Below are 12,941 nucleotides of genomic sequence, written 5' to 3' on the forward strand. Positions count from 1 at the left end.
TTCTAGATGTATGGGCTGTGTGATAGAATTCTAAGATGTCAATTGTCCATATATGGCAACACTCGAGAGAAAGTGCATCCTTATGGCCATTAAACATACATGTATACATGTAAACTGGAAAAATTCAGCAACAGGGACACAAACCCAGTGACAAAGCAGTTGATAGTTTCATTAATACGATCCTCATAAAGTATTTTAATTTGAACGACTGAAATCATGCAATTGTTTCCATCCCTGTATGAGTATTTGCTCAGTTACCCTAATATTCCATTAAATAACTAGTTTGCATATTTATTATTACCATTCGTTCCTATCTAAGAGGATTCTCCATTCATTTAAATATGCTTCTGTTACCTTCATCATATTCTCAACGCTATGACTTTCTTGATACAGAGCTTTTACAAACTGTGGTTTGTTTGGAAAGTTTTGTTTTCCCTCAATGCTCTTCCATGGATAACAGAGTTGAGTTATTTTCACTTTTTTTGCACCTCTAGAAAAAGAACAGACTCTGAGATACTTTCAAAAGTACCTGGACTGTTTCCCTTCACTGACCGATCAAATTTCTATGCTACATACATGAAGATTTATGTGTACAAGTATTTCCTAATTTCACAATGAATCTTGACAGAATTATCTTGAGTTATTCAGTGATAGAGCCCACTTTAAAAATTCAATCCTCATGAAGTCAATAGGAAAATCCATATTAGGTGAGCTGACATCACAGAAAAATTCAACAACCACTAGCCCATTTGGTATCTCTTTGAGTAAATCTTCTCGATGTCTTGTTTTTGACTGGATGACGATGTTGTGTACATGCAAAGGTGAACATGACTGAGAAATTGTTTCTGAACTAAAGGAACTGAAGTTTGGTTAATACATGTATCACAAGACAAGCTGGTCATGATCAGACTAGATTCATGATGTTTAAAATTTGTCTCATTTGATGAGTTTCTCGTGTCTTGTCAGACAGAAGTGAAATGAGTGTCCAAATTTAAATCCTTCATTCAACCTCCCTTTATACCGTGATAAACTTCCAGTTTCTCATTGGATGAGAGAGTATACTGCATCCCATAGACAGGTATAAAACACCACAATAAACCAATCATCTACCCTGTTTGATCTTGTCAATCTTTGTAAGACATTGTCATCTTTGCTGTCATTGGCATAAAGTGCATCCAATCAGAATGAAGAAGACAATGGAGTGAAGCAATCATCTGCTCTGTTTGATGCCATGGAACATCCAGTCGACCTTGGTGGAGTAGGACCTGCTGTAGGCTTCATTGAAGCAGCTGGAGAAGTACTGAAGAGCTTCTGTGTCTGTCATCTCCACAGCCAGAGTCTTACGCAGGTACTCAATGTCGTCAAAGGACTGGAGCTCGGGGATCCCCGTGGAAAGCATCATGGTGAAGAGTACGATGAACAGGTTGGCGTGTTTGCGGAGATAGAGGTACGCCCGACGGCACAGCTCTTGGAAACTGGAAACGGTAACAGCTGATGAGTCATCTTTTTTAAGCTTGACCCAGCTATGTTCTTCCAACCACAAATTTATAGTTCTATCAGTACAGGAAGGTTGAAAAATGGTTAACACAGATCTGTGAACAGGTTATACATGGCACATACACATGTACATTCTTCTTCAAAATAAAACTTTTAACTATTACTTTGAAAAATGGATTTCTAAAGGCTTCATCTTTCAACAATCTAACATATCAGTATGAAAATATTATGCTTATTTATTCACTGAGGCATCTATGGTAAGATGAATTCTAACTGAAGACAAAAAACAGTACAACGCTTGGGGACAGCCAGGCTTTGACTTTAACCCAAGATCTTACCTTTTAAACTCCTTGCTCTTCTGGTAGTCGCCTCCCTTGGCTATGACCTTGAGGAAATCTTCAGTCAGTACGAAGGGCACACGTTCCCTCTTGTACCCAAACTTCTTCTTGAAGTGGCCCAGGAAGTGGCCGAAGTCGATGTGGAAGATCTGTGAGAGGAAGTGATATTTTGGGATCAAGAATATGTCTACAGACAGACTGACCACTTTTACCAAGATGTGCAAAAGTGGGAAAAAATGGAATAAAAAAATAATCACTGAAGAGTCATTTCTAAGACAACAGTTGCCATACTGGTCAAGTTTAGTTTAATGACACCTGCTTGGATATCTTGACACACTGATTTTTGTCTGTCAAAGACAAATGGATTGGGCAAAAGTTTTGTCCATCATCACTAGCAAAATTATTTTAATTGATGGAAAAAAAGACGCTAACAAAGAAAACTGGTTGAGAGGACTGTTATTGTCTTACCTGCCCCTCTTCGTTCACCATAATGTTGTCGTTATGACGATCACCGATGCCCAGGATGAAGGTGGCCACACAGTAGCCTGCACAGGACAGTGTGAAGGCCTCGATGGCTCGGTCATACCTGGACAGGGACATCAACACCTGTTAACGGACTGAAACAAGCTGCAAGTTTCCTCCACTTCCCCTTAATGCTAGCAAGATCTGTTTCACTGAGAGATGGTCATTGTAATCTCCCAGGAGCTGTAGGATATACTGTAAGTAAGCAGTAGGCTGGCGTCCTCATCTGCATCTGCCATGAGATGGCTCATACAGAGCGTACAGTCTGACAGGTTCCTCCTCAGGCCTACATGTACATATGTATGCAGAATGTGTCCCAGAAAGTTCAGCTGTCTCTCTCTACATAGTAAATTCTTTAAAAACACACATTTAATTGTTTAAATCTGTGTTTTTAAAGAATCAAACATTCCTCCAATGCTCTTTCATAGCACCCATGCACTCAAAAATTTCATGTTTTTGTATTACATAGCAATGTAGTGTAGAAATGATTTTTTTCATCAAATGACAACATACCACTGCTGTGTGTTGTACCACTTCGCAAACTTAAAACAAAAAGCAGCATCAGATAATTCTGTTTCCCCGTAGATCTGACCTGTCCCCCTTGTTCTTGGACTTGATCCACTCGTGTAGAGAGTCGCTCCTGAGCTGCAGCGTGCCGGTGATGCCGCTCATCCTCTGGATCTGCATGACAGTCTTGGCATTCCTCACGACCTCAATCATGCCCACACAGTTACCAGCAGACAGGCACTGGTACGGCAGCATTCTGGGGGACAGAAGAGGGGCAAATACATGTATACCCAGATGAATGAAGCATAACTTTCCAATAATGTACATTTCATTCTAATCCTTTCAAACTCAACATCCAATTTCAACGATATTGTAATATCTCCAATCATCACATTAGGAATTTCAAAGTTGAAATATACTGTCTCTTCAATTTGCAAAATTCAAAGTGTCACACGTGCCCTATCAGTATCAATACATGTATATTTGTATATTTGATACACAAAACATCCTAATCTTTGAGGTACATGTATTCATTTATTTGTAGTGGCCACTATTTTCCCATTTTCTCATGTACTAATGTTTAAGTCAGATTTGACAGATGAACAAACAAACAAGCTGTAGCTGTGATCTGTTTGAATGAGATCCCACCTGAGATCCAGCCCCTCGGTCTGCCAGATGTTGTCCATGATCCGGATCATCTGTAATGTCAGCATGTCCTGACGCAGATCTGAAGAGAAACAAAAAAAAATGCAGAAAATTAAACACATTAAACAACAGCCAGGTCAAAGATGACAGATTGGGCAAAATGTTCGTCTGACATGAGCAGCAAAATTCTGTCAAATGATGGAAAGACTGGTTCACAGCCAAGTGTTGCCAACCTGCACACAACTGTCCAAGCATAGACTAGACTGGCTAAGTCAGCACAGATTCTGAAAAACTTCTTACCATCACCATTCTTGAAGATGATCATCTGGTTGAGGAAGTAGAGGTCAGCCATAGGGTCAGGGTTCTCCCAGTTCAGCCACAAGGGGCGCTTGGCCGACTTCATCACTTTACACTCTTTAATACTGCATGTTGGAGGGAAGAAATATGAAATGACATACATGTACATGTAATGTAACAGGTGACTATCACCTCTTCCAGATGTCAAACCAGAGACCTGATTGTAAGGTTTGAACCACTCACACCGAGAAGGACCCCTACTATTTTCAAAAAGTGTGGTGGGATCTTTAACATGTTCAAGGGGTGGCTCTCCTTAAAGATGGGATATCTAACTTTCTGTCCTAACTGAAGCTATTTATTCATTTTTACCTCAAGAGTCAAGGGAGGAAATAGGTGCCTTTCCCAAGGACACAACAGTGGGGCCTGCCAGGGATTCAAACCCAGAACATTCAAATTCGAAAACCCTAACCACAATACCACCTTGCCACACCCCACTTATAGGACTGTTACTTGACGTGTAACAGGTACTTACAGCAGTGTTCCTAGCAGATGAGAGGGGTTGAGTGGACAGGGAAAGTTCTGCAGGGCCTCCAGATAATCCTCCTGGTTAATCTTCTCTCCTAGGAACTTTAATCTCTCCTGGAGATGAACAATAAAAAAGTCAGTACTGCTGTCATTCATGATACAAGAAAAAGATCAAATGAAGCCAGACTTTCAAAGACAAACAGTTATTGATAACTGGAAGAAACTCCACAATACACAGTCTGTAAATCTAGAATCTTGTGCTTATTCTTGTTCCTCTTAATCACAAAAAAAATTTTTACACTGACCAAAATGAATACTAGTACATGTATATTATTCCTCCAGCCCATCACATGAACACGCTGACACATTAACTTGAAGAGGTCAAATTTGTCAACCTTCCTCAGATAAAATCAAATGCGCTGACTTACCAGAAGCGTGATGGATCATTTATCTGACAAAGGTTGACAAGTGTGACCGAAAATTCATGATGACTTCTCTTTTGTGTTGAAACAAAGTTTAAACTCTACCATTCTGGATTGATTCTACCAACACAGGTAAGCTCTCATTCCAACAGTCCTTACCCTCTGTGTTGTGTCCTTCTTCTCTTTCTCCCTCTCCTGTAGTGTTTCAGTCAGCATGGTGAGTTTCTCCTGGGCCTCCACTTGTCTAACCAGGTTCTTCAGGTACGCTCCACAGGCTCGACAGTAAGCCTCCAACAACAGGCCAAACCTGATCCGAACATTCTTGTTGGACATCTCTGCCCTACAGAAATAAGAAGGCTCTTTCAGGATTGGACATCTTAGTATGTTTAAAGCTATTCATATTTTGTATAATTACATGTAGTAGTTTATACACAACACCCTTTGTTCTTTCAGATGATTGTACCACGTACATTCAGACTGGACTGTACCATGTACAGCTACACTGTATTTTAGTGAATGCAATTATGAAGTATGTACAAAATCCCAAACAGTAAACCAGTCAAAATAGCTACACTTAAAGTCATTGCAGAATTTTCTTACATGTATGTACATGATATCACTACAATTTTTATGTGTACACTGAATTATTAGTGTTGCAATTCTGAGGATTAGAAGTTTTCTTTTTATGTAATAAACAAGCCTTTAGGGTATCTCCATCATATCAAGTTTTGCCATGGATGTGCTGACTTACTTGAGATGCCAGAAGAAGAAGTGGCCAATCCTCTGGTTGAGGAGAGAACGTTCTAACAGCACTCTGGCCAGTGGATTGTCCAGATAAGGCTCATACTTCAGAACCTGGGGCAAAAAGAATTACATAGAATAATTTTCAAACATGTGCACTGTACAAAATTTTACCATGTTTACACATTTGTTGTCTCATAGAGTCATAGTCACAGCAAACAAACCAGAGAAATGGAATCTTGACATTCATGTATGTGCCTACAACTGGCATCCTAGAAATTCATCTACCATATCATGAGCTACAAGAGCCATAGTTCCTATTCTTGTGATTTTCCTAATAATTTAATTTGTACCTCCGCTTTCTACTATCTACTACATGTTGACAAATACTGACCATCTAACTTCTTCCTCCAGTGAAATTAGAAATCATAACTTTCATCTGGGAATCTATAACACTGGCTGATCTCTCCAGCTTTGTCTGTAGTTAACAGAAGCAAAGACAAGATTAACAATTCCCCACCTGTACAAGCTGCAGCAGGTACTGTGAGAGTTGGTCGTCAGTCATGGTCTTCCTCAGACAGTCCACAGCGAACTTTCGCACCTTGAGGTCAGCGTACGTACAGTCTAACAGCTCCAGGGCAGTCTCTGGGGACACCTGTGGCCAGTTCTCCAGTAACATGTACATCTGGAAATATACAATAAAATTAGTGAACAAAAATGTAATAATTTAACATAATGATTATAGCTCTTATTGATACTACTCAACATGACTGTACCTGGTACACATTTTGTAGAGAGTCAAGAAAGTAATACATCCAAGGAAAAGATAGTAATTGTCTTCCTTGCTATTTTATACTTCATGTGTGAAAATCATAAATATGTTGTAGTGTCCTAGTTGTTTGTGTACAAGAAGCCAGCACGTAATATCAACTTGTTGACCATTCCTTAGTTTTAACAGATACATGTACCCCTGAACACAATGTTTCTGAATCAGAACATTCAATTTGGTTAATGTATCTGAATCTCGAGTCTCATAGATCTTGGCTGTCGACCATCCCTTCTTCCATGGCTGGGGGATTTCCTGACGGGGAGGAAACAACGCACCCGCTACCAGGACACGCTGTCTGAATGGAGGACGCTGACATGTGGACTTCCCCAGGGCACCGTCCTCGCGCCCATAGTGTTCATTGCTATCATCAATAGCGCAGCAAGCACAGCCCGATCACACCACTGGAAATTTGTGGATGATCTGAACATGGTTGAAAGCAGATCAGTCAAAGCACAGTCAAACCTACAACAAGATCTAAATGCCCTCGATCTATGGTCTAGTACAAACCACATGAAACTACACCCAAACAAATGCAAGGTGATGCATATCGTTTTCAGAAGAACACCTCCCCCACTCCCCACACTTCAGTTAGCGGGCCACGTCCTTCAAGAAGTTACTGCAGCCAAGTTACTGGGAGTCTGGGTACAGAGGGACCTAAAGTGGGACAGTCATGTTACCCACATGGTGAAACAGAGCAGTAAACGGTTATTCATCCTACGACGGTTAAAGAAGTTCAAGATCCCCGAGACAGATCTTGTCACCGTTTATACATGTTACGTGCGCCCCTTGTGCGAGTACGCTGTACCGGTATGGAACCCTGGTCTCACCAAACTCCAGTCAACCCGTCTAGAGACAGTTCAACGCCGCGCATGCCGCACCATTCTGGGCAAGAAGTACACCTGTTACTCTGAAGCACTTACAGTCCTCGGCCTGTCTACCCTTGAAACAAGGAGAGAACTGCTGTGTACGAAGTTCGGACTCAGTCTACTGAACTCTGCTTCCTTCAGACACTGGCTCCCTCCATCTCGGGGCGAAGTCAGCGGGCGGAAAACCCGAACTAGTCACAAACTGAACTGTATTGTTGCAAAGACTCAGCGCTACCGCAACAGTTCCATCCCATATATTGTTAGCCTACTAAATAAGTAATCGAGCGTTCTCGGTTACGACCTTCCAGTCATTGAGGGGTAATTAACTGTCATGCCGTAATAACACGTTTTGTTTAGTAGCCCTCTTTATGACCACTGTTTTACCTCGAATTCGTAATCTTAATATGTATTTTATCCAGCAATGTAAACTTATTAACATTTATAACTCTAATAGATTTTACCATATGTGTATATGTTTGTAATAGATGTTGTTCGATTTTAAAGCTTTTAATGGGTTGTAATTGTAAGTAACAGTGCAATTCAGAACCCCTGGGTTCTGCAAAACTGTTTTACGCCGTTATCAATAAACCAATCATAATGTATATATTTAATATTGGAGCTAGAATCAGACTCATAACTACATGCTGTTTCTTTAATTACCTGGGAGACATCTTCTCTGCTACTCCACTTACACGACTGCAACAGTCTCGGGAGAGAGTCTTGGATTTCTTGGCATCTTTTCCTGTGATAGTTTGCACAGATTTTGATTGTAACACATAAGACTGGACTCAAAATTAACATTTATCCCAAACCATCTACATGTTGCAAAAGCCTCAACACTTGCATAACTACATGCGCATGGCAAGTAGGATAAAATTCATTTTATTTTGCAAATGCAATTAAAAGGAAACTTAAAGTTTGAGAGAAATTAAATCTTTTAATACACGTCATACATGTAGTTGAAATTTGGCTATCTGAGTATAAAATTGAGTCAGATTAGCATTACTAGTAGCTCAAGAAAGATTGTCAGTCTCAGAGCAATTTTGACCTGCCCCCTGTCCTGACATGGTTCAGTCTTACCTCATCTTCCAGACCAGGTCCTTCTCCTGTTCTGAGAAGTCTGACAGCGGGTCTTTCCTCAGGATCTCATGGAGCTGCTCCAGTTCACTGTCTCCGTTCTCCGCGTAAGAGTTACTCGCTCCGTGGAGCTGATGGGGGGAAACACGGTAGCACAGAGGTTAAACACCTGCAAGTACATGTATCTACACATTGTACACTTATATTGTAAAATGTATGCACTTGTCGATACAGTTAAAAATGTTTCATGGGGGGATGTTTCATGGGGAGGGGGTGGGGTGCAATGGTTTCCACTCTTGTCATTTACACTTAGACATTAGTTAGAAATCTGCAAACCCCTGATTATTTTCTCTGATACAAATATACAAGGCTTTTAGTCATGTAATACTATTCAGAATCAACTGACATTTCATCATCATCGGTCAACTGTATTGGTAAGGGTTATATATATAGAATACAACACGGTGTATTCCGTATCGGCTGAGGTACCAGCCCGACCGCGCGTCGGATCGCCCGACGGCCGAAGGCCGGAGGGAGATCCGATCCGCGGGAGGGCTGGGACCGAGGGTGATGCGGAATACACCGTGTTGTATTTTATTTATGTCATACCCACCCAAGACAACGCGCCTTTCAATGCAAAATGAGCGAAAATTTGGTGTCCCTAAACCCAAAAAATGCGACATCATCAATTCCAACGTCCGAATTTTGTATTCGAATTTCGAAAACGGTGCACGCGGTTAGGCCGAAACACGTTCGAATCGTTCCACGGAACATTTGGAAGGCCCAGGCCGTACGCGTAAAGAACCCCCGGGCCGTACCGCTAGTTATCACACGGGCCGGAACACCCGTATCGAACGTAATCGCGGCCCAGGTAGGACATAATGCCCCTTACGAAGCAACATACCCTTTCGTTAGCTTAATACAAGACGGGGTTCGCCAATCTTCATCAATATCTTTCCTGTCACGAGTGCCTGTAAATGTATGTTTTTACAGCCAGGTTCAGCATAGATTTATGTACTGGTATGTGATGAATTTCATCAACCTTCTCCATACAGTCACTGTACAAACAGTACCCACTTCTGTGGCCACAGAAAAAAAGCATTTTGTTTTATCTCTAACTTTGATATGACCATCCCTTGTATTATTGATAGCATAGATACTTTGATGAGTGCATTTTATGAGTGCATTTGATCTTTTCTTGCTTTGTATTATCTGCTCATTTCTTCGGACATACATTGATCATTTTGTTTCATCTTCATATCATGTACAGTATTGATCTCCACATACACAGCCTTACTAATTAAACAATTCCAGCAGAATTTACATTCAGCTTAAAAGAAATGGTGACTAAATAATTCCTAAGGGCATAGAGTATTAGCAGCAACCAGACACTCTGGTTACTGCATGCCATGTTTAGTGCACAAAACTGCTACAAGCTTGAAAGTTTCACTATGTACCATGTTTTTGCTGTTCTTCTATACTACAAAAAGGCATCGTGGAGGCGGATGCCAAAAGAGGGTCTGACACAGCAGCGAAGAGGGCCAAAAGGAGGCACCGGTAACATCTCTGCCCACACCATATATCTGTGCCACATGTGGCAGAGACTGTAAATCACATATCGAACTTTACAGCCACAGAAAATGCTGTCCTCCCAGGGTGTAGACGAAATAATCTTTGGAGACTGGACTGCCAATGATGATACTACAATGTACATGCAAACTGTGCTTTGTAGCATGTAATAAAAACCTGGCCCTAGAGAGATGAGATGATAGCTCTATGGCTATCTTATTGCTACATTCTACAAACTGGCTGTCACAAGGCATGACAAATATCAATGTTGGAATCAACAAGAACCACGACTACAGATCCAAAACCATTACTTGGATGCACTGTGCTTTAAGAATTACAACACTGCATTCTTCTTCTAGCATGCTACAAAAGTACAGGATTATAGATTTCAGCCTGAGCTGAAAGCCTGCACTTGGATGTAGAGAGCTACTTACACTAAAAGAGTTTCTTACTGTACATGTACATAACCTGGGGCCAATCCTACATAAAACAGCCACTTCTAATGGATTTCTTATCGTCCTGCTTTCCAAGAATCGTGCTGGCTTTCAGATCCTTGACATTTTCCTGTGATGAGGCTTTCAGATTTGAAAAAGAAAAAACCATGATTTAGGAAGGATCTGTCTACAGACATGGGAATACTGACATTGGGCATACCTCATAAACTGTTTAAGATATGCTTTATTGTACCTATTCATCAATATCTCAAAATATCCTTTTAGATGAAGAAAAGGAAGAAAGTAATGTTTCTTGATAAAAAGCAAACAAATGTAGATGTTTATGTTGGTGTGATTGCAACTATTCCTACCTTTCATTCAATACGGACATCTGCAAATCTGAAGTAGCCTGTTGGAGCAAGGCTCACTCACTCATCTTTGTATGTTTTCTTTTTTAACTTCAAGATACGGTTCATCTATGTAGAGATCTACTGATCTACAAATATTGTTTGTTTTCTGCAAATAACAGTATGGGATAGCCTGCTGTATGTATATGAGAGAAGTTTTGTTCTTGAAAAAAATAATAAGGTGGCATCACTGATGGTGAAGCTGTGTGTAAGAGATGGTGTTGAAGGATAGGCTTTACGTGCGATCTGATATTCATGACTTCAAGTTGCATTAGTTGCATTTCCGCTCATAACAAATGTATAAATGGAGTGAATGTGAGGAAAATGTGCCACAAAACCTGACAGTAAAACCTCATACTAAAAGTGTTCATACAATGTACATGGGCACTTGGTTACAAAGGCACAATATCATGCAAATAAAAAGTATGAAGCTGCAACCCCCTTTTATCAGATTTACAAACCCAATACTTTTAGAGAGAAACAGGTGACTGCACTTGGTTGAACATGTAACACATAACCACCACCACATCCACCTCTGGCTTGAATCATGTTATCGCCACATCAAGCTCCTAAGCCTGGCTGCTTGGGGTAATTTCCAGCTATAACAGCCTGTTTTCTGTCCACACAGATATAAAACAACCAAATGACCCAAATCTGTCATCCCCAAATGCAACTCATAACATTTTAGTTGCCAGAAGCTCCTGAGTTGATGCAGCTCTTCTGACATTTTACGCACATTGTCAAATTTTTTCCCTTGTAGGCAAACAACAGAGTGAAAGATCACTTCTATCCATGATAAAAAAGCCTGAAGCTCCAGTAGTTTGGACATGTCACAAGAGCCCAGAGCATCTCAACACACATCTTGCAAGAAAAGATCATTCTGTGGCACCAGACGTACATGTAGAGGGAGACAATATCAGAGACTGGCTGGATTCGAAATATTGGGTCTGTATGCACCTTAGTGCACGTAAAATTGGGGTGTGCAGTTATTTCTGAATCAGATGTCCTGTACCTAACCTGCACCGGTCCATGTACTGGGTTTATGTAGATTTCTATTTCATTGTGTAGGTATACAGTCATGTATGTGGATGTTGCATTGACTGTATCCACCTATGAAGTATACAAATTGTAAAAAATAATGTCAGTGGTTTCTGAACAGTTTATATTACAATGTAAATTGATCCATACTTCCTAAATTTTGGTAAAATTTGTCAGGTGAAGGTAATTTTCAATGCTACCAGCACCAGAGCAGGTATGCCGAAGAAAGGATGTCAAGTCCTGTACTGTGGGACAAAGTGACATACATTGCTTGCTGAGCTGGTGGTTCCTCGTAGGATGTTCCCCTCAGAGTTGACGTTGGCGATCCACTTGGCGTACTCCTCGATCTGCTGGTCGTTGGGATACTTCACCACATGGGCAAACCGGTCAAACTCCAGGTCTAGACACGGAGTATCCTACAAACAGAAAAGTCAACGAGAAAGATGTTTAAAGTTGAAACTTTTACTCCCATTGCAGTTAAGTGATGGGCCCTGATGTACATAGCCTCCTTCACCAGAGTGACTGTTTGAAAGCTCTAGGCAGGAACAATTCTTTCTGTTGGAACAAAAGTTTTAACTTTTTAACATGTAACTACCAACACAGATGAACTTTCATGACAGCATAAGAGAGAAAGATGTTAACATGCTAAGTACATGTACTTGATGATATTATCATTTTCTTAATCTTTCAAATACAGTGTGTGTACGTGTATGTGCTTTGCTTGACATTAAAGTAAGTAACTGGTGACTGCACTTGGTTGAACTCTTGGTAAACCACATGCTAACTTTTACCCTAATCCCCAAATGCACCTAAATGACTTGTAAAGCGCATCTCATTGACCCCTAGAGACTAAAATTTAATGCTACTGAGCTTTAATCATTCTACATGTACAAGTGGAAAAAAAAGATGCTATGTAAGGGAAGCCTTGATTGGTCAGTTTGGACCTACCTTGCTGGGATTTGACCGGTGGAGCCAATAGGATTCAGCAGGTCATCCATGCCATGGGGCACAGACCACATGTTGAGCTGGTACTTGCCGTTCTGCAGGTTGCCTTGGTAGTCAAACAGGTTGATGTTCCCCCAGGCCAGGCAGCAGTGGTCCTACAGGGAGGTACAAAAACACTGCTGATGTTTCTCTGTATATCATAACTTCAACAGATAAATACAGGTACATGTAGATGGTATATGAAACTTAGCCTCAATGCTAATATTCATAGCACATAAACAC

General features: G+C 40.7%; 1 protein-coding gene across 1 annotated transcript in view; it reads right to left on the minus strand.

Moving 5' to 3' along the window:
• Positions 1-12,941, minus strand: part of LOC109479966 (phosphatidylinositol 4,5-bisphosphate 3-kinase catalytic subunit alpha isoform-like) — a 46,628-nt gene continuing 33,687 nt past the window's right edge. The window contains 14 exon segments of the mRNA XM_019782051.1: positions 1-1,475; positions 1,836-1,984; positions 2,304-2,421; positions 2,950-3,120; positions 3,513-3,591; positions 3,810-3,931; positions 4,339-4,445; positions 4,913-5,093; positions 5,505-5,608; positions 6,015-6,179; positions 7,850-7,931; positions 8,270-8,397; positions 11,981-12,130; positions 12,659-12,814. Coding sequence (XP_019637610.1) covers positions 1,211-1,475; positions 1,836-1,984; positions 2,304-2,421; positions 2,950-3,120; positions 3,513-3,591; positions 3,810-3,931; positions 4,339-4,445; positions 4,913-5,093; positions 5,505-5,608; positions 6,015-6,179; positions 7,850-7,931; positions 8,270-8,397; positions 11,981-12,130; positions 12,659-12,814 — 1,977 coding nt within the window. The 3' untranslated portion in view covers positions 1-1,210.

The sequence above is a fragment of the Branchiostoma belcheri genome, unplaced genomic scaffold (genome assembly GCF_001625305.1).
Source record: "Branchiostoma belcheri isolate BF01 breed outbred unplaced genomic scaffold, Haploidv18h27 scaffold5, whole genome shotgun sequence".
Taxonomy (NCBI): domain Eukaryota; kingdom Metazoa; phylum Chordata; class Leptocardii; order Amphioxiformes; family Branchiostomatidae; genus Branchiostoma; species Branchiostoma belcheri.